The following is a 23,097-nucleotide window of genomic DNA, read 5'->3' on the forward strand; positions in this document are numbered from 1 at the left end:
GTGCATATTCATTTGGCACTGATTGTTTTTTAGAATCAGACTCTGAGTCAGAACGGGATGCATTGCCAAGTAAGTAACACTTAGGAGTAATTGTCCTTGGTTGTTGGTGCATACATAAGCATATAAACATGAATATGAAATAAACAAACAATAAATACAGAAACAAATATGTACATATAACTGTTTAACATTAAGAAAGAAAAGAGGCTGTATGGATTAGTACAGGATGTGCAACATATTGAGTTGAATGTTAAAGTGCAAAGCTGAAGTCAAACTCAAGACTGAAGGATGATGGGGCGACCTCGAGCTCCCCCGGCGAGAGCTTGCGCCCCATGTAGGCTGAGTCCTTCGCAGCGGCCCGGGTTCGAGTCCGACCTGCGGCCCTTTGCTGCGTGTCATCCCCCATCTCTCTCCCACCTTTCCTGTCTATCCACCGTGACCATCAAATAAAAAAAGAGTGTAGGACTATGAGACGTCGTATTTCTTCACAATAGGCTCGGTAAGGATGATAATATAAAACTCCAGTTTGGTGTATAGTGGGTGATCCATTCATACCAGTGCCAATCCCTTTCAGTAGGGGTGCTGAAACAAAAACAATGTATTTCTGTTTTCTGGCTGAAGGCATGTTCATTACACAGTCGAGCACATCGGTATTTGCGTAACATCTGTCCCTGCTACCTGCTTTTATAAATTCAAGCAATATTATTTCCTCAGGGAAATTACAGGGAGAAAATCTTAGTTTAGAACCTCTATATATGGGCGCCTGCTCTACCAGGTGAGCTACCCAGGCGCCCAATTCTATCCTTTTTTCTTTTATTTTTTTTTATGCTTAAAAAAACAATTGATAACAAAACTTGTAGCGATAGGTAGCAGGTAGGGCTGGGACGATAAGCTTTTGTCCTGATTTGATTCTTTCACAATACATGGCTGCCGATTCGATTTGTCTGATAGTATTCATTGCGTTTTGGGATTTTCTTTTCCTTCTTAAACAAAAGTTGAATAATACACTTCTAGAGACGCTATAGCATGAGACATTTCTAAAAAAAAAAAAAAAAAAACAATTGGTTTCTAAGAAAAATGCACATCACATGTCAGTCAGTCTGACATTTATTTCATTTAAGAACATAACGTATTATTTCTGCTTTCGCTATGTTTGGCTGGAAACGGAACATATTTAGTTGAATCGTTGGTTAAAAAAAAAGAAAGAAGAAAGATATTGATTCTAGGTAAAAGAAGAAAATCGTCGCAAAAAATTTTTTTTCTTCCCACCCCTGGTAGCAGGTTAATTCTAGAGGGCATCTATGGTATGTTGAGAGCTGCGTAAATAGAAGCGTTGTGTATAAAACTGTCACCTCATGGCCCTTGTAACTGTAGCAAACAACCTCTTCACCTCTGTGGCCTGTAGGCCGTGTGAGGGCTGCATGTGTCACCCAGCAGGACAGATATTCACAGACCTTTTTTTTCTTTTTCTTTTTTTTTCTTCTCCTTCTCAGCATCATCGCCTTTTATGTGCTGGCCGTTATTCAGCCCGATTAAAGGAATTCAATTTCCATCTGTTGCGTGGTGATATTCATTTCCAGACACAAGCGGCTCTGTGATGAGAGAAGAGAGATGCTGTTGAATGCCGACCGAGAATGAAGACCGAGATGCATGCGCTCATTGTCAAAGTCTTTGTAGAGGTGACGCAAGACTTAAGCATTCATTTTCGCATCGCCGCAGCCCAATTTGTCGCTGCCGGGCTTTGAATTTGACTTTGATTGTCATGCCAGGCACTCGCAGCCTCGTGCCCAGCCTCACACTGACTCTGCCGCCGAGGGGCCCTCAGGATCTAATCGGGAATGTGCTCTTAAAAAGGATATTGGTCAGGCATCGCTGGTCTGTCCTCAAGCGCACCCTGCATGGACTGTGGTTGGACGACTTCATACCTTGGCGCTGCCCTGCTGCTGCTCAGACCCCCTGCTGCACATCACCCATCCTGTCGCCAATAAGACGTTGAGCTGCAGTCGTGTTTGAAATTTGATTTCGTTGATGATCCACGCGTCTACCTGTAGGGCTGTCAACAAATATTCTAAATTCAAATATATATATATCTCCATAAACATGAAATCAGGGAGAGGGTTAACTTTTTCCTGCTACAGATTTCCCACCGTGGTCAGAAAGCACAGGGGAGACACTTAGTTTCTCCCACTGTGCCTCTAGAGCCGCTACTCGCTCCGAAAGCTAATCACCGTCACTCCCTGACTCGCTCTACCACCACACACTCTCCACACACACACACACACACACACACACACACACACACGCCGGCCCTGCTATTCTCTTAACGAGATCGTCGCACACACCCACGTACAAGTATAAAGCGCGATTTAGGGTTCTGCAGAGGCTCAACGATGAGCTTTCGCCGTAGCCTATGTAAGTGGCCTGAAGTTTCTACTTGTGCGTTGGTTGATGCTTATGTTTTGCCCATAATGCGCAAAAAGTAGATATTCAAATATATTCGAACCGAACGTCATTTATGGTCAATTTTGACAGACCTATCTACCAGACTCCTTTTCACTCCTACGCATTTGTCAAGCGTTTCACTCGAAGAACCCAAACGCTGGCTAATTGATGACACACCGGTAGCACTCAACTAGACTGAGTCCCTTTGTCTTTTCCACAGCTCGGGGGGTGCAAACCTCAACCTCCTCCAGCATTTCTTCCTCTCGCTGTGATCTTATCCCTTCTGTGAACCTCAGATTCCCTTTGAACTCCCCCCGGCACCTCACATCTCTGTTTTTTTTGTTGTTTTTTTTTTTAGCTTCCCTGAGGGGAACGAAGGGTGAATGACTGACTCATTTGCTTTCACTTGTACGGTGCACATTGGCATCTGCTACCACAAGCAGCCGGTAGCGTCTGTAGCCTGGACCTGCCTGCTGAGTCACTCTCTGAAACATGCCGTGTGAGCGGCTGATGGAGGGGAGCCCGCGGCGGAGATGGGCATAGGTGTCGGGGATGGATCTGTTGTGGGAGGAAGGGAAGCTGAGTGCTAATGGTCATACTGCTTTTGGCTGTATTGTTGGAAGCAGGCTTTGATTGGGGCCGAGGATTTACAGCCCCTGGCGCGCACTTTGTCTGACAGGGAATGTGTTCTCTGCAAAGTGGCAACCCAAGCCAGCATGGCGTTCGCAGCCGTGTTACGATGACAGACAGGCTAATCGGGGTGTTATGGACGGTTTCACACCCTAGATGTAATTGGAGGCCGTTCTAGACCATCACTCCCCTCGGCTGGCCTCTTCTCCCCCCCCCAATATTCCCTCCCCACCTCTTCACACAAACACAGTTTCTCCTCCCCGCAGCCTCGCGTCCGTCTTCATTTCTTCCTGTGGCAGAGGTGTCGGTTCACTCAAGTCGAAGAAATGGCCGTCAACAAATCATGTGGCACCAAAACCCTGCAGGCCGGATTATGTTGAGTGAACTCGCGGGGACAAGTGGCGCTCCCAGACTGATGGCTGATGAGTTATTATTTCGTTGAAGTGACAAATCAGACGAGGGTCAACAGACAGTCCTGCAGAGGTGCTCAGAGTGAACATTGATCCTGATCGCTGTGCTGCAGATGTGCCTTTTTATTCTCTATGTTATCAGATAATCAGTTTTTCATTCTCCACACTCTGTTTTAATGATGGTAAAAGCTTCAAGATCAAATTTAGACTCTCCGGGGCTCACACATTACCGTGCCTGGGCAAAAACCTGTGGGGTTTTAGACCGATAATGGAGCCTTTGATTGTAAAAACGTGACAGTGGGTGTCACTTTCCTCTCTTCTTCACTGCAGAACGAGCAGTGTTTCTTTTTCTCTCCGACACCATTCAGCTCCTCTTCGGGCGGGGGGAGCAGCCAATACACCGCTCTCATGATAATAACTCACAATGACCGTATTCTCAACCAGCTCCTTCTGGATCAATAGTTGTAAACAACTTTTTTTTATTTGTGTGCTGAGCCTCTTGTGTTTTACTAACCCCATTGGATGAGAGCCTGAAAGGAGACTATTCGCCTCCGGCTGGGGAAAGAAGGTGCTATCAAAGGAGGAGGAAGTGTGGAGGGAAGAGGGGGTAAAATGAAAGAGATGATTTCATTTTCATTGCAACACAGAAATATTTAAAGCCCCGGCTTGTGAAAAATCATAAGGCTCTACAAAAGGGACGAGGAAAGCACGCCTTTGACATTCTTTACAACCAATTTCATCAGAGGGATAAAAGAGGAAAGAAGGTGGCGCTGCCCTTCTGCTTTCTTAGCCCCTGGTTCAACTTTGCTCCTATTAGTTTTGGAGTTGGCTTAAAGCTGCCTTTATCTTGTTTCGCTGTAACACCAGGCGTCCTCGGGGACCAACTGTTAATGTGCTGCTATAACACTTTTTACAACATGTTTCCCCTCCTCTCCTTGTCAGGCTTCTCCACCTCTTTTCTCCCTGTCTGTTCCTCCTTTTCTCTCTTTCTTTCTGTTGTCTTCTTTCGTGTGTGTGTGTGTGTGTGTGTGTGTGTGTGCGCGCCTTCCACAATTTCCAAGAGGCCATGGTAATGTCTTCTAATTAGTTGGTTATTTAACTTAAAGTGATTGTATACAGTGCTATATATTTACGTACATAACATTAACAAGGGCTGTCAATCAATTAATTATTTAGTAATTAATAACTCAATTCACATAGACAGCTCATGCAAATGACTTTAGTCTTGCCGAGAGAACCATCTGGAAGGGCTTTGAAACTCAACTTGCCAACTTGTCAAAAGAGAAGCGTTGTTTCCGCTAGCCATCCGCAACGTTACGGCTGCATCGCTTCCTGATGGTAGATGCTAGATCGGATCCGCTAGACATGTGGACGTTGATGGACGTGCCTTGTGGCCCGCCTTATTCTGCCTTATTCTCCCTCTGATTGGCTTCCACTGGTATTCTTACCCTAACCCTAACCAGTCCACATATTAAACATGTATATGATTATTGTGTTTGTCTTAAGTCTGTAGGATAGGATTTGTAGGCTGGGACATCTCTGCTGCACCACACTACTTCATTCAGAATGGTTTGACACATATTTTGCCTTTAACAAATACCCTGCAATTTGGATATTGCACTAGTCCATATTGCGATTTCGATAACATTGCGATTAATTGTGCAGCCCTACTTCATACCTATAACTTAACCCATAACCTTTTTGAATATGCAGTAGTATTACCCAAGTCCTGCAAACAGACTTTCATGTGTGAAATTTGGTGGTGGTGGTGTTCCTTTTTTAATGTTGCTGCGAGCATATAAAAAAAAAAAAACCCACATTCTTATCATTTTAGAGCTTCTCTCATCTTTTTATGCCGGTTGGACTGCAAAAGAAATGTTAGTGGGTAAATCAAACTGAAACTGTGAAAGACAGAAATAAGATTTAGCAAAGCGAGGGGATCGTTTTAGCACCACCTTAACGCTGGGTTTCCACAGGCAGCTTTTTCACCCGCAACTCCGCTGTATCTGTGACGTGCCGCAGAATCCAAACGAAATTGTGTCACCGCAACATGATGCCGATGGTGCACACGTTTTGCAGACAATTTGTTGTTTGTGTTGATACGTTTCTGTCAGTCTGTCAATCTGGCCTATCACAAACTATTTGGTACGTTTTCTACTCCAGTCACACACTTTGCCGCTTTAAAAGTTGTGTTTAGTTTAATTCACATAACATTATGTATTGCTAGCAAGCAGCTAGTCGTCATTGCTACAATGTTAATGTTACTACAATGCTACTACTCTACTAAAACAAATCATCAAAAATCACAATCTTTTCACTTGCTCATCATTTTAAATATAGCATGTGTGTGTATACACGGGAGAATATATTGGAGCCACGTTCACGTGTCTGCCCTCTCATTTGCTACCGCTCTGCAAAAGTTGGCTCTGGACTCAACTTTGGGAGCGCGGGGACCAGGGGTGAACATCCGGGCAATTTGCTCATACCGCTGTTCTCATAGGGAATTCATTGAACCGCTCCTCTCTGCCGTTATTTCAGCTGCTGCTGCTGTGGAAACTAGAGATGTTCCGATACTGTTCCGATACTGCCTAAAACGCTGGTATCGGTATCGGGAAGTACTGGAGTTTATGCACCGATCCGATACCACGTAATAAAGCCCGAAAGAAAATCTACGTTAAAGTAGTTTATTTATGTTCTTTTTCCGTTATAACGGACTGTCAAACTGCAGAATAAAAGAACGTTCTGTGGCGTTCATTGTTCATGTTTCACAAAGAGTTTAACTTGAGCCAGACCGATAACAAAGATAGAAATAATATCACATCCATACAGGGATAGTAGTATACAGTTGTTAAAACATAATAAAATATATGACGCACTGGTATCGGATCGGTACTCGGTATCGGCCGATACGCAAGTTCAGGTATCGGAATCGGTATCTGGAAGCAAAAAAATGGTATCGGGCCATCTCTAGTGGAAACCCAGCCTCAGAAGTGATGTGTATTTACAGCCTCATGTGACTGTGCACACACAGAGGAACGATCCAAATCAATTCCACATACTGTAGTGACATCAGAATCATACCAGAATCAGTATCTAGAGACTAGAGTAACAGTGGGGCCTGCTCATCCTACCGCAGTGATCCTCTTATGGCGAACACGGTACAACATCCTCACTGGGTAGATGGCCTGCAGATGCTTAATATAATGAGATGAAAGAAAAGACACAGCAAAGTAAGAGATGAAAGACACACAGATAAGCCTGCAGAGATAAAGTGATAACAAGTTGAACTGGTGTCGTCGCGGAGATGTTCTATATAACGCCGCTCTGTAACACTCTGTAGCACATTTCTGTGTGGGACAGATTCTCTGCGGTGTTCACCTATCCCTCCCACTCATCATTAAAACTATGAATAGCTGTCGTCTGCACCGTCTTAATAGAGTGTGGAGCTCTCCCCGGACTCCCATGCATGCATTATTAATTATCTGTTGCAGGGCCGAGAGACATCGAGGGAAAGGGAACATCAGATATCTGCGTAGCAGCTCGCAACCTGATCTGCGCTTTTATGCAAACATTGTTTGTTGTTATATTAAGATATGAGGAGTCTGGGAAACACTGAGAGTTGGATTTCAGCGTGTATCTATATGCATTCAGCGATTGTAATCCGCGCAAGTTTCTTCCACTTCACGCTCTCACAGATGTGGCTGCGGTGTTTGTAGGGCTGTGAACATTTAGCGGCGACAGAGACATTTCCTCTGTGGTTCCTCTAACAAACGCATTTGATGGCTCTTCTCTTCTAACAAGAGTTACTCAGATTCTCCTTCCTTTTTTTTAAAGCACAAAAAAAGGCCTCTGAAAATCTTGGCTAATTCCCACTGCTTAGTCATTGACACTCTGTGCCAAGATGAGATCAGTGAGATCTGTTCTCATCTGACAGGCTGTTTCTGATGAAGCAGACAGAACGTGGCCCCCTTAACTCTTTCTGTTTTCCCAGACATTATTGGCTCACCTGTCAGACAGCACCACCGTCTTCGATCGCACAAAAGACATATCAGGGGAAGGTGGCAGGTTGAACCATGACGATTATCATCTCCATCCATCCCAGATTGTTCTCATTACTGTCGGGACATGGCTTGCATTTCGACTAGGAATTCTAAATAGGCCACATGTGGCTGGAGCTTGTTTTAATGTACGCTCAAGTTTAGTCAAACAGCTTGTTTTTCATCTGTAGTTCAGTAACTCCGCAGAGCAATAAACACCCAATTCTCAGCTGCTGTACACTTTTAGAGCCTGTTCTCTAAAAAAAAAAAAAAAAATAGTAAAATTCTAGTGTTAACATCTTCCTCCTCAGTGACACTCAATGGAGTAATTGTGGTCTCGAGACCCATAGCCCAAACCACTTAACCACTTTAAACTGTCTGCACAGTGTTGTCTGTCAGCACTGACAAGGCCCAGTTTTGTCTCTTCTCTGTATCTGAGGAATGCTTTGTCGGCATTCTCTGACAAAAAACGCGCTTGTTTTCGGCATGCTACTTCTGTCGGCGGGGGGGGGAAGCAATTTCCAAGCTTTTCGGGATACACAACACGACCTTCACGTGGCTTCTTTGTGCTGAGATCCAGAGGATGGAGCACCTCCATCGTGCACGTGCCGTTGGAGGTGGAAATCTGGCTCATAACCTAACAGCACGTTAACGTGCATATTGTTATTTCATGGTGCGTATTTCAAAAATAAAGTTGAAATAAAGAGGCCAGGAGGTGTTATTCCATCTCTATGTACTGTATAACCAATGAAGCTGCCACATACAGTCTGCCGTGTGCACTGTATTTAATGGGAGGTGACAGGGTACATGCTAAATGCACAGAGCGCTCAATGGAACCTAGTCTGGCATTGCCAGACCTTGCTAGTCCACACAGCATTCCAAGATGGGAGAAAAACATGCTCTGGTTTATTGGCATTTCTTTAAACCAATCACAACCGTCTTGGGCGGCGCTAAGAGCCGGACAGAGCAACGGTGCCTCTGCAAAACAGCCTCAGGAAGGAACTTGTTTTGGTGGAACGTGTGTACGTTCAAAGGTTGTTTTAGTCGTGTGAGAGAAAACTCAGATTGGACAGACAGTCTAGCTAGCTGTCTGGATTTACCCTGCAGAGATCTGACGGTGATCAAATAGTTTGGCCCCTATTTCATCAGTCTCCATGTTACTCAGACCTGGTCCATGTCTCTTCTTCTTCCTTCTCTCCCCCTACCCTCCCAGCTCTCCTCTCTTCCCCAGCTGTACTGTGGAGGGACAGAGCAGAGAGAATGAGACCTTTCTTTCATGGAGCGTCGGTGTCATACTTGTGTGTCAAAGCCAGTGGGGAACAATGCCTCAGCTGCAGCAATTTACCCATTTTAATTTTTCAAAAAGCCCATCTAAACAATTGCACATTAACTCAAATGCATGTCTTATCTTTCTGCATGTAGCATAAAAGGTAATGGTGTGTAGTTTCACATTTAAAGGCAGTTTGTTCCAGTGGGCATGGTCGTGAACGTCTCTGTTCCTGCTCCCATACTGAGCTCGTTTGAATACCCTTAAAGGCGTTATGAGCGTTCTGAACACCTTCACGATCAAAACGCTCGTTTATCCGTCTCCTTTTTCTCCGCCGTTCTCCGCAGCTGCCAGCAGCGTTGTAAAAAGCTGCACAACAGATTCCTCTCTCAGCATGTTTCATATTACTCGTCATCACTTAAATAACAATGGCAATGCAGGTTCTGCTCTGTTAAATCAGGCCTGAATCTCCCCCATCAGTTTGGACTTTATTCCTGCTTTCTCTGATAATCCCCTCTCTGCTAAACAGATCCAAAGAGTGGCTGTAGACTGAATAAGAGTGATTTAGAAATTCGGAAGTGCACGATTTATCAAAGTGTTCGTTAGTGCTGCAGTGGTGACATAACTGCCCCCCCATAAACCTGGCACCACAAAACAACCGCGTGCTTCCAAGTCTATATAGAGGGAAGAGGTAGAAACAGCCGCAGCAGCAGCAGACTAACTTGATTTTTATACAGCAGCAACCTAGATCTCCTCCCTGTCATCCTTCATTGATTTTGCAATCCAGCGGCATCCGGGCAGAACCATTCAAGCCGTACACCTCAGTCTGCCGCTGATAGCCAATCTCTATTACCCACCTAGCCCAAGGCTTCGGTTCGAAGGGCTAACCCTCTCAGGGGGAAGCAGACAGAAGGAGAGAGCTCCGACTGGCGGATCGGAGTAATGATAGATGTATGTGCCGCTCGGGGGGGGAAAAGGATCATCTTCTCTCCTCCACTTTTATTATCCCATCAGATCTGACGCGGTAGCAATACTACATGACGGCCTGTCACATTTTTGCAGATCTGGCGGCGAATATGAATGATGATTTCAAATGCGTCCGTCTAACCAGCCGCGAAATTGCTTCAGTAAATATGCTCCAACTACCAGCGCTCTGTCTTCCTCCCGTCCCTCACTATGAATGGAACCCAGAGTAATAGGCTTGTAGTTGTCACAATGTTTAAGACCTGTGTTGGCTTCACGGTTCATAATGAGCTTTTAATGCACAGAGACGGCTTGAGGGGAGGAAACTGACGGAAATGTGCAATGAAAGGATGCTTGCTGTGTGGCCATAGTAATTCAGGCTTTTGTTCTCTAATTAAATGACCTCAGAAGGGAGTGCTGAGCTTAAGTGTGTGTGTGTGTGTGTCTGTCTGTGTGTGTGTGTGTGTGTGTGTGTGTGTGTGGCGCCCTCTGATATGGAGGTCTGTGCCAAGTGTATTCAGTCTCGCATTGAATAGGGCGTCTACTACAAAGCCTAGAAGCCCTCTCCGTGCCCGCTTTGCCTCCTTGTTGGTTGTTGGAAATATGCCACAAAACACCATGTCTTTAACAAGTGGTTTCTGGGCCAATTCGCATAGTTCAGGATTTTGTAGTTGGGGACACAGTCGCCTCCCCCGGTCTTTTATCACTCTCCCCCACCTCCTCTGAAAAAAACCAAGACACTGCCAGCCTTCCCTGCAAGCTTGAGCTACACCTAAGCTTAAATGTGTGCGTATGCCACAGCAAAGCAAACAGAAAGCTCACATGATGATGCGTGTTCTCCTGTTTGGCCCTGATGTCAACAATTTAATAATGGACAAAAACGTAGCTTAAGTCTGTAGCAACAGAGTTTAAAGTGTCATGTCACTCAATGAAACACATTTTTCTCATTCATCTCTAATTGTATCTAACCATGTAGCTATCTTTTGTCTTGTTTGTTGGTCTAGTTTTCCTGAGATGAGATACTGGCTCTGATTGGACTGTCAGCACAGTGGAGACGCATGGGATTTAATTTGTGGTGCTCACAGCATTAACTAACACCTAAAAAAACAAAAAACAAAAAAACAAACAAACAAGACAGTAATGTGTTTTTTCAGAGTCTCTGTTATCCACAGACTATTTACACAGAGTATTTTTTTCAATGAAAACTGTTGACCGCAAGGTCTGTGGATGATCTAGAGTACCAGGGACACTGAAAATGTTATGTTTCTGTATGACCCTATCACTCATAGTAAGAAGCTGATTGAGAAAATGTTTTCATGGCCTTTTAAGTGAAGCAGACACCTGGTACTACACATCAGACTAAAGACACCTTATAGTTATGACTTGTGTTGTCACGGGTTGCACTCCGGCTCTATTCTTTGAATACTGCTGTCTTTCTCTGTCTCCCTTCACTGTACACCATCATAAAAATAAACCCTAAAAGGACATTTGAGCCCAAGCGATAAAGTTCCAGCATAGCAACTGTTATTGCTGTTGTTGTTGGCTAAGGCGTGCTTTGGAAGGACGCGTGAATGAATGTCTCCATCACAGTTGTCCATGCTGACAGCTTTCAGCCATAGCAGCCACCTGGCACGTCTCCGCGCTATCGGCACAGAGCAGCAGTTGCGAGCGTGCGGAAGCGGCACGCCTCTGTCCGTAACCAGATCCAGCCTTGATAAGTGGAACATTAACAGCTGCTCAGGAGGGTGTAAGAGAGGTGGCAGTGAGAGTATTTCTGTGCGTCTGCGTGGTGCGTTGTGTGTATGCCCACGTGTGTGTTCGCACAGATGAAGGAGAGGGCGGCAGAATCCATTTGACATCTTAATTGGCCACCGGTGCCAGATGCCAGCCTCTAAAGCCGTTCAGTCCAGGCTGTAACAGTGTCTCACCAGCCAGGCAGGGCTTTAGGAGCCCGCTGGCTCCACTGAGTGCTCCCACGGGTATTAGGTGCTCCAGTGTTGTGCTGCCTCCACACACACACACACACAAGCACCCTTCTTCTTCTCGCTCCATACTTCCTACAGAGCACTCTGAGGCATTGTCAACACCAGTCAATCTGAGGCAAATTCAGACGCAGAAAAGCCAGAGGGTAACAAAGGCCCGGGCTTCTTTGTGTTGAATCTATTCACACTGCTGAGACGCTGAGGTCTAGCTTTTCTGCCGCTTCATGCTGTGTTTGGATAAATATACCTCCGCCCTCCTCATTTATAGCATATTGATGTCCTGTTAAAGTCCAGTCAGCTATCAAATAACTGTGGCCTTACCGTCTAACTACCAACCCCTAACCCAAAGCCCGTCACCTCTCGCTCTTCACCCTTTCACCCTCGTTACACGATGCTTCCCCTCTGAAGAAGTGGAAACTAGGTTGGAGAAAAGCAATTTACACCATCTATCTAGAGTCTGTCAGAACCACCCAAAGTTGTACTTGGCCATATGACAGGTACATTTATTTGATCCAAAATGGGAGCAACAAGACACTTCACTCTGCGGTTAAATAAGGAGAGTGAAATTAAAAGCAGGGGACTGATATTAAAGTGGAATCTGATTAGCGAACGAGAGAGGTGGTACCGCAGCGTGAAATAGGCTGCTCACAAAATGATTAACTAATATTCCTGTTTGACATTATTCTTGATCCTTTTTTTTCTTCTTTTCTTTAGCTATATGCTCTTTAAAAGAGAATGAAATGGAAATCCATTTTTAATGAAGTAACAGTTTAGTCTCTCATACAGCAGTGTTACTTCTGACAAGGATGGAGTAATCTCTTTAAAGGGTAGCACATGTTAAGTGGATCAGGTTATAATTGAATTCTAGATTTGAAGCAGAGATGTCAGATATGCTATCAGCTGAGTGCTATTTGAGCATGAGTTATGAGACATGTCGAGCATTGACCCATACATAAACAAAGATCTGGAGGGGGTTGGAGATGGTAGTGTTCATGCTTGTTTAACTCCTTATATTTTTCTTTCTTGCTTCCTGTCTATACTATGCAGTATTTACCGGTATGTAATACTTCCTGGCTATTTTTATAAAGAGGTTTTTAATTATTTCTGCTCCACATAGAGGTCAGAGGGTTTTTCAGCTCCAGAGCAAAACTGCTGGATCTAGTTGGAGTTTGTATAGACATTTTCAGTGGAATTCCATTGCTAGGCAACCGCCTGAACCCTTGTTAACTTCCTGTCACATGATGTCATTCACATAATACACTGGGGGCCATTTAGAATGTTTATGTTTACAAGTGTGAAATGGTCTATAATGAGGAAGTCGCTGAAGGACATTTTTGCTCACTACTCACCTGTATCCAACCGCCTGTCGTCCCTCCAGAACGAGCCATCGCCAGACACGAGGTGCGAGAGATCGAGCAGCGGCACACGCAGGACAGCCTGCGGGAACGGGACTCGTCGGCCTCGTCGCTGTCCGAGGGCCAAGACGACATCGTCATCATCTACAACCGCGTGCCCAAGACGGCCAGCACTTCCTTCACCAACATCGCCTACGACCTGTGCGGGAAGAACCACTACCACGTCCTGCACATCAACACCACCAAGAACAACCCGGTCATGTCCATACAGGACCAGGTCAGAGCCACGGCTGATGCCTCACAGGCTTCCAAAACATACAGTACATTTCCCCCTTTCATTTGTAATAGGGCTGAACGATTTAAGGAACAGGTAAAACCTGTCATGGAACATTACAACATGAGACACCATCAAAACTGCTCTTTATGCGAGGAACATAGATGTGAATTTCCAGAAATGAGAAAATGATATGTAACATCTTATGAAAAACAATAATGAAAAGAGGAAAAAATAATGTTAAACCACCAGATATTCAACTAAATATCGCATATTCGAATAATCGCGGCCTTCACGATTAGCTAATCCCATTCTTTTCCAAAGAATTCCAAATTCCAAATTGCGATTTCAATTAGAAAACGCTGAATCGTTCAGCCCTAGTTTGTAATGTAGAGCAGTGATTCCAACCAGGGGTACTTGTACCCCAGGGGGTACTTCTGCAGTTGCCAGGGGATACATGGAAAGATTGTATCCAACTACTGTAATTTGAAAATTTTGAAATGGTGATTTGATAAAAAGGATATGTATATCCACATTTTAACATTAAGTCAACTGTAACACCTGAGCACTACATGCTGCAGTTATGTAAGAAAAAACTAGTTAGCAGGCGAGCACAGACGTTTAGACGGGTAGCTAAAGGTAATGAATAAATGGTAGACATAAATAGCTCCAAGTAATGGCTAAAGGATACGTTATAAGTACTGGATAATTGGTTGAAATAGTTAGCTGAAAGTAACGTTAATGGATAAATGGTCAAACATTCAGCTTCATTCTGATTAGTAGTAGCCTAGTAGGCTAGTATTAGAAGGGTTGTTGACCAAACCAACCTTAAGATTGAGAGTTCAGTTGTATGAGATACTTAACAATATCTGCTTTTAAATAATCAATAGTGTTATACATTTAGAACATACATTGGGAATCGATGAATGGGCTGTGGCCTCAGACTAAAAAAGGGGTTACACTTTACTTGGAAGGTATTTACATAGGTGTGACATGACACTGTCATGAACGTGTCATAAACATTATAAAGTCATAAACGTTTATGACATAATGCTTCTTTTAGTAAGTGTCATTCGGTTTTTGTCATGACAAGTTATGGTTAGGGTTCATGTGTCATGACTGTGTCATGACAGCAGTGTCATGTGTTCATGACAGTGTCATGACAGCAGTGTCATGTGTTCATGACAGTGTCGTGTCACTCTTATGTAGATACCTTCAAGTAAAATGTTACCAAAAGAGGTTGCGAACCACTGATGTAGAGGCCTCTTTTCTTGATATCCCCACATTATAGTCTATACTTGGTAACCTGTATGTAGTAAACAAAAAAAGCATTCCATCCATTGTAATGACAATCATGATTTGGTTCAGGTGCGGTTTGTAAAGAATGTGACTGAGTGGAGGGAAATGAAGCCGGCTTTCTACCACGGACACGTCTCCTTCCTGGACTTCACCAAGTAAATACATTGTCTTGCAATATACTGTACTTGCTACACTGTAAACACAGTTTCATCGCCCTGCTGTGGCTTTGTGCAGGTGACTCCACCTTGTGGTCATTCACAGCTGTTCCCCTACACAGTGTAGTGTAATGATCTGAATGTAGCACCTTTTTGACCTCAGCATGTTTCAACTAAAGAAGCACATTACTGAGCTCTTAAATCTGCTAACTGTGTCCGTCTTCAGAATTCATTTTAATAGTTGGATTCAAGTACAGTTGAGTGCCTCAACCCAATCACTGTCATTTCTGTCAGGTTTGGGGTGAAGAGGAAGCCCATCTACATAAACGTGATCCGGGACCCCATTGAAAGGCTGGTGTCCTATTACTACTTTCTGCGTTTCGGGGATGACTACCGGCCCGGCTTGAGACGCAGGAAACAAGGAGACAAGAAGGTTAAAAAAAATCCACCGATACTCTCATTCTTTTGTTTTAAAGGATAGGTCCACTATTTTTTCAAGTCTGTCTTCAAACAATAGTCAGGTGCCCATATGAACAATGAAACAGGGTTTGCTTGTTATAATCATTGCTACTGTTCATAGTTCATAGTGACCAAAGATCCTTTCCGATTTTTTTGATGTGGGGTTGAATGAGGTGCTTATCCATAGTCTGGTGGCTTTGACGAGAGCATAAAACAGCTTTAGTTCCCCTCTGCGTAAACTTCTGGGGGCGTCACGGAAGGCTTGTATCATGTGGACTCACCAACAGTGTTGTTGTCATTACTTAAAATTCCTCATGGAGGCGACAGAAACTACGCACTATAACTTTAAACTGATATAGATATTTTAGAGGTGGTCCTATTTTTATGTAGCTAAAATGCGTTTAGCTCCTGCCCCCGTTACCGTAGGTAATACGCCGACTATGGATAAGTACCTCATACAACCATACTTCAAAATGTCCGAACCAACCCTTTGTTGCACCTACGATGTATGTGATCGGGGACTAGATCTACAGTCCTCATTCTGTGCAAAAAATATATTGGAAAGTTTATCTGAAGTTAATATAAGTGAGTGTTTTCTTCAGAACTTGCTCATGCGTTGCATTTGTGTTTCAGACATTTGATGAATGTGTATCAGCCGGCGGCTCAGACTGTGCCCCTGAGAAGCTCTGGCTCCAGATTCCCTTTTTCTGTGGTCACTACTCTGAATGCTGGTGAGTGTTCAAACACCTGACGCTGTACTCTGTTCAGCCAACACCGAGTCAGAATTATAATCTCAAGGTTCTCTTGTGTTCTTGTATTTGAATTTTGAAACGACGAAAGACCGCTTGATTCAGCTCGTCTTTAATCGTGTTTTCACTTTTCTTACTGTTCATAAGGCTGGTGATAATCTATATTTTATTTATTGTCAACAAATCCCATAAAAAGATCAAAATCGACAATGAACTGATCCTACTAACAAGTATAGACCTTTTTCACAGCAGACATGTTGACATGTCATAGTAGGAAAAGCACAGGTGTATTCAAAACCACTAATGATGGCTGCATTCCACTTAGGAGAGGCCCTGGTAGTGTGCATGCTGACTCACTGAAATAGCTCACTGGGACACTTGATGGAATTGAGCCATCGTTAAGGTTATCAGCTTCAGCTGTGCTTTTCCTACTATGACAAGTCAAAATGTCTGCTGTGAAAAAGGTCCATAGTAAATCTGATATAGCATTATTCCTCTATACTATAGAACTCCACTAAAACTAAAAAGCACATCCGTGAGCCACACCTTTACAACATGGACGCTGTAGTAGAGCTGGGCCATATGGAGAAAATCAAATATCACGATATTTTACATCGATATACAAATACCTCAGTATCGATATTGTAGGGTTGACTATTGGTGCTTTCACAAAATATTTACACAATGAGATTTTAGATAAATAATCATCAGTAACGTAGATAAAATGACTAAGTGGTTAAAGGCAAAAAATAAAACCGCTAGAACAGTGTGGTATGTTCAGAAAGTGACATCACTTTACTGTAACGCAGCCTTTAAAACCAGGAAAAGACAACACTTGTGTCATATCACGATATTACGATATCCAAAATAAGATGATATCTTGCCTCATATATCAACGTCGATATAATATCTATAAATTGCTCAGCCCTACGCTGTAGTTTATTTTGACTCAATCCTGCATACACCAATGTGATGCATTAATCACTCACTAGCACACCAAATGGTATAAATCCACGGCTGAAAATAGTCCCCAACAAACGCACTACTTGCTTCTGTTTTAGTAAGGTTTACTAAAAACTCCACTGCCCAGCTCTTTAGGAAATTATTTAGCCGTTTTTTTAAAGTGAAACTTTATTTCTCCGCCGTTTTGTAAGTTTAACATCTTGAGCATGAATGATTGGGCCTGGGGGTTTAGTACCACAGATAGATTAGGAAAGTTGTATTGAGAGACTCATTTATCAGTGGGATTTGATATCGCCAATTCATCCTTCCCTCACCTGAGGCAGTTTAGATTCAGTTCAGGTTGAGTTCAGGATGGATGCTGTACCAGTTTTGTTTCATAATGCACCACATGACCCCTCGTGGTCCTTCTCTATCACTTCACCTCCACTCATCTTCTCAAGGTCTCTTCTCTCTCAGCCTTGATCCGTTCTCTCTACATGATTATCTGTATCAATCTCTCTCTCTCTCTCTCTCTCTCTCTCTGCCCTCACTTATCCATCTTACCCTCTTTTAATCTCTCCTTGACTCTGCCCTCCATCTTTCAACCATCAACCCTCCTGAAACAGGTTACTGACTGAAGGTCTAAGGTCTCACACTGCCCGCGTCAGCCGTCCGACGATCCGGCAAAAATGCAGGTCTTTTCAATTATTTTGAATAGGGGGTAGTGCGCTTAGGCTGTGGCAGGGGTTGCCGCAGGGAGGATATGCAAAAAAAACGCAGCAGGCCTGTGGCAAAAAGTTGAGACCGACTCAACTTTTGACCCCCAACGTCTCCTTCCAGGCAGCGCTGCGACCGTAACCCTAACCATAACCATAACCCTTGCCTAATCCTAGTGCAATCCAGGCAGCGCTGCCTGGAAGGAGACGTTGGGGGGCTTAAAACACAGATAAACAACACAACCCCACATCACGCTGCGGTGGCCAGTCATGTAACTGGAGATCAGACTTGTCAGTGTGTTTTTGAGCTATGGTTTGAGGCGGTGTGAGAATCCCGTACAGTAAACAGGAAACCTCGCTGCCTCCATTGCTGCCACAAGATGGTTTTAAAACACTATGAGGGTAAAAAAAAAACGAAACAAGCACTTAACTGCCCTGGAGTTTGTTGTTGCAGTGAAACAGTCAGCTGTTACACAAAGCACTCCCTATGTCTCGCTCGTCTTTTCTTTCTCTCTCCTGTAAAATGAAGCTGCCTTCAAGTACAGTCGGAAACGTTCCGTCAGATCTATAAACGATCTGACGGAAAATATAAAGTCTACTTGTGCTACATTGGGGGGTTTGAAGAACACAACAGGACGTCACACAAATGGGCCATTTGTGACACTCCAACACCGCCATAGCCTGGTTGACACCAGACCCTTCTCAGTTGTAACTGAGAAGGGTCTGGGCAAGGTTCATCCACAGCTCTCTCACATCCGGCCTCTTTACTTTCCTAATTTCCTTTTAACTGTGACCTTAATTTCCTACCGCCCCTAAGCTGTTATTGTCTTTTCGGCCGTTCAACAGGTGCATGTTCATTAATTGTTTGTGGTTCATTGTTTAAACCCTTTACAATGAAGATCTCTAAAGTTATTTTGAATGTTACAAAAGTATCTTTAAAATACAGTGTCTTTTTTTTGCTAAGTATAAATAAACTGAAGACAAAAAAAAAGGTGGAGTTGCTGCCAGTCCTCTAAAGCTTTGTTTAACGAGGCTTTGCCAAAAGGTTACTTTTATAGGTTTAAACAATCTTACTTCCTCCCTTTTATTATTTAATGTCCTGACTATGACAACACCTGCCACTGACTTTCCATTCCTTCCTGCTTTCCATTCCTTCCTGTCTTTCGCCCCTGTCCCCTGGTCCTCCTGTTGTCCCAAGCCTTTCTGGACTCAGTTCACATCTCACTTCATCCTTTTCCCTGTCACTGTCTTTGTACCTCATCAGCTCATACTCCTCCTACCCCTCATTTTTGTTCTTTGCACGTCATTATTTTTTACATCCGGCTGAACCATTCATTCATTCATTCATTCATTCAACCTTTATTTATACTCAAGACGACATTGAGGGGGGGCCCTCATTTACAATGACGTTGAGTCAAATTACAAAGACAAAAACAAAGCAACAGCCCAGGAAAAGAAGCAACACCGTCATAAGAAAAATAGAAAGACAATAAAACTTTCTGAATTAGAAAAATTATTTGATAAATAAATTAGGATAATTAGACTACAATTATGTAGAGCAATTACAAGAACAAGTTTGGAGGTTTAAAACCAGATTTCTAAATTGTTCACAAGGCACAAGGGAGTTGATTTTAAGAAAGGGCTGTAATTTGTTCCAGGAGTCAGGTGCACTAAAGGTAAAAGCGGCCACTGTTTCGGCAAAGAAAACGAACCACATACAGTACATGAACATGAACATGAACATGATGTCTCTGTGCAGGAACGTGGGCAGCCAGTGGGCTCTGGAGCAGGCGAAATACAACCTGGTGAATGAATACATGCTGGTGGGAGTAACCGAAGAGCTGGAGGACTTTGTAATGATGCTGGAGGCGGCGCTGCCACGCTTCTTCAAAGGAGCCACTGAGCTGTACAAAACAGGTGCCGTGTCCGCTCAGTAGTTAGAAACCATTTGCTGCTCCCTTGCATATTTTTTTGTTTCCCTCACCAATATTATAAAATATCCCGAAAAGCTACTTAATGGCTCACCCACATTGCTGTTGCTCAAGTGTCTGTGTGCTGTGGTTGCATATTAGCAGTCTGAATTGCTCCTCTGAGAATTGAATTGTGATCAATATGCACTCATGCCTCACGCCGGTTACAGCGAGTGCAGCCGGAATGGATAATGGAGAAGAATTAAATCTGACAATGATATAGATGTACCATTACTCAAATATTATGTTCATAATTTTTAGCGGCAGATACACCCAAGTACTCAAGTTAATTAGGTATTTATTTCATTAATTTGAATTTAAATGATGTCTGAGTCTCTGTGTCAAAAGGCATGCGGTGTCTTTCCTTACCCCGAACAAAAACTACAGAATAAAACCCAGATCTTTGTATTCTGACTCGCCTAGCTGAGGCATAGCTAATATTACTCAAAGTTTCGTAAAATTAGTAAAAGAAAAAACAAAATAGGCCTAAAAAAAGAAATGTAGGACACATCAGAGGGGTTTAAAGGCTGCAGCATATGTCCACAGTAATCATTTCGGGCATTTAGGGAAATACACTTATTTGCTTTCTTACTGAGCGGTAGATTAAACGTTTGATACCACCCTAATGTCTGTACGCTAAATATAAAGCTACGGCCAGGAGCTGGTTATCGTAGCTTAGCATAAAGACTGGAAATGGGGGAACCGCTATAGCCAAAGGTCCAAAGGTAACAAAATCTGCAAATCAAATTTTGTTTTTGACAGCCTGTTGTGGGACTATTTCTTGACCGGGTGCAGTAACGTCCTAGTGTCTACGCTGGTTGCCTGGTAACCTCACATTGGCGCCCAGCCAAAAAATAGTCAATAGCAAATAACCCCATGTTAAACCACAACTTGATGTTTTTACACTTACTGTGCAGATCAAACGAATATGTTCAGACAAATGTTTCCAGTCTTAATGCTAAGGTAAGATAACCGGCTCCTGGCTGTAGCTTTATTTACCGTAATGATATATGAGAGAGGTGCTGATCTAATTCTCAGCAGGAAAGCAAAAAAAGCAACCTTCCAAAAGCACTATAGTGACTAAGGATGTCATATTTACAGCAAGCCAATTAGTGAACTTATTTCGCTCGCAGATTCTATACATGATATGATATGGCTTTAAGCCTGTAACACTGCCTAGAATACATGTAATGTCAGTAGGGCTGTAACGATATGCGATATGAAACCGAAATCGCCACACTCAGATCCACGAACCTGTGTCGCGGAGTGTGGAGGCAGAATCGCGACACACCCCTTCCAACTCCAATGCTACCACATCTTTAAATTACTGTTAGTATTAGTCGTTTTGGTGCCTTATCCCCCTTTTGTCGGGTAAATTTAGCTAACTGTAAAGACGGCTAAAATCGTACGGGGTGGGGGGTGTAACACTGGTAACGCTAACGGAGGTGTAACGTTACGAATGGCCGCTGTTCTGACTCGGGTGACTGGGTCTGTTTCCCGACGCTTCAGAGTGATGCAGGCAGACAGGGGCGTGCTAGCTGGCTAAATTACCGTTAGATTAGTCGTCTATCTATACAGTTAACGTTACTGATGAATTTGTGGGTCAGCCCAGAGTTGTTAACCGTGGTCAAAAGAATCCTACTAAAAATAACTGAGCGTGTTGAACGATGTCGTAATCTTATGTTACCCACCAAGAATTAGCTAACGTTATAGACCAAGCATTAGCATTAGCTACTTGTCAACCAGCACCTTTTTATAGTAGGCACCAAAGCACTTTTCCTCTTCGGTCCCCCTACAGGTTGGAAGCTGAATTGTCCATTACTGTTATCATTACCATTATTCTTATGTCTCATTCGATCGAGTCAATGAACCACTGAAACGATTTTGGAAACATTATTTTAAGGTACACAAGAATCATTGGTGTTGGATCAATCAATATTGAAATCAATCAATATCAATAAATAAGGTCTCTGTTGTATTACTGTGTTGCAAAGTGGCATGTAATCGATGACAAAACGATGCCATGCGCCCCCCTTTAAGTTGCCTATAAATAGTGCCAATGAATTTTTGAAATCCAGTAACAAAAGAAACAAACTACTTCAACCCCTTCACCAAAACAAACTAAAACTGCTGTAATGCCTATATTAATGTCCCCTGACCCCTTTTAATTCTCCTCTCCTTTCATCACAGGGAAGAAATCCCACCTGAGGAAGACCAGTGAGAAGAAGCCGCCCACAAAGGAGTCGATCGCCAAGCTGCAGCAGTCGGCCATCTGGAAGATGGAGAACGAGTTCTACGAATTTGCACTGGAGCAGTTCCAGTTTGTCCGGGCACATGCTGTCAGAGAAAAGGACGGGGAGCTCTACTTGCTGGCACAAAACTTCTTTTACGAAAAAATCTACCCCAAAAACTAAAGAGGCAACATGTCCACAGAAGAAGGCTTGGAGAGGACACTTGAGTTGGTACGGGCTCGATGCTGCAGTCTGAGATGAAGAAGAGAGAGGGAAGAGTGGGACTAATAGACTGCAGAGGACTGTGCGGCTGCTTTGTACGTGTGATTGAGAACATAACGTGGAGCTGCAGATCAAATCCGCCTCTACTGAGGGGCTCTGTTATATACGCGTCTGTGCCAGCCAACTGGACAAGGAGTTTGTGTTTCATCAGCAGGTTGTGTTCCCAGCAGCTCCACCACGCCCCCGCCGGGCCTCCACTCCCCTTCACTTCCATGTCAAAGGTCTTCTGCGCAGAGGGCCTCTGCCGACACATGTCCAGAGACGGCCTGTCCAGCAACTGGTCACCAGTCCTCCACTCCTGATTGGCTTCACTGTTCTCCGATCCAGACGAAACATTTTCATCGGCTCTGTGCTGTTTAGTTGTGTTTGGTTGTATTTTAACTCTTTACTCTGGTTGTCTTTTGTATGTAAAGACAGTGACATTTTTCATGGTGACACGACATCCCCATGCCTCACCACTACTACTAACTTAAGGAGATTTTAAGTGTAAGAAACTGACTATTGTGCTGTATTATTGGACTTGAATGAGAACTTTTGAGGTTTTTACGAAATAAAAATCCTGTGACCATGGACTGTTTACTGGGACAAGTGCACATGTTTTATACTGTACTTGATGTGTTGGATGTAAACATGCAGCTTTGCCCGGAGGCTTTTCCTCCCTAACGAAGAAACGCGTGAGAATACCGAAGTGTGTAAGAACACTAAGGTGAAGATGCTGCTGCTGTAAATATTTACTACTTTTTCAGTGCGATTCATTCACAGACAGATTTTCTACATTATAAAATGAACCCATTTATACTGTTACTGCAACTTTAAAAAGAGTGTTATGTGCATGTTATCAGTTTGTACATTTCTTTCAACTCTTTCATTTCACTTTTTAGTCTATTTTTGTTGTTTCATTTTCTTTTTATCGTAGACCCAGTTAGACATGGGT

General features: G+C 43.5%; 1 protein-coding gene across 2 annotated transcripts in view; it reads left to right on the forward strand.

Moving 5' to 3' along the window:
• hs2st1a (heparan sulfate 2-O-sulfotransferase 1a) overlaps window positions 1-22,740 on the forward strand; it is a 29,749-nt gene extending 7,009 nt beyond the window's left edge. For both annotated transcript variants that reach the window (XM_078263431.1, XM_078263432.1), the window contains 6 exons: window positions 13,110-13,363; window positions 14,729-14,814; window positions 15,109-15,247; window positions 15,907-16,004; window positions 19,440-19,597; window positions 21,841-22,740. In XM_078263431.1, the coding sequence (XP_078119557.1) occupies window positions 13,110-13,363; window positions 14,729-14,814; window positions 15,109-15,247; window positions 15,907-16,004; window positions 19,440-19,597; window positions 21,841-22,064 (959 nt within the window). In that variant the 3' untranslated portion in view covers window positions 22,065-22,740. The remainder of the gene's footprint in view (window positions 1-13,109; window positions 13,364-14,728; window positions 14,815-15,108; window positions 15,248-15,906; window positions 16,005-19,439; window positions 19,598-21,840) is intronic.
• The last annotated feature ends 357 nt before the right edge of the window (window positions 22,741-23,097 follow it).

Source organism: Sander vitreus, chromosome 12 (assembly GCF_031162955.1).
Source record: "Sander vitreus isolate 19-12246 chromosome 12, sanVit1, whole genome shotgun sequence".
Taxonomy (NCBI): domain Eukaryota; kingdom Metazoa; phylum Chordata; class Actinopteri; order Perciformes; family Percidae; genus Sander; species Sander vitreus.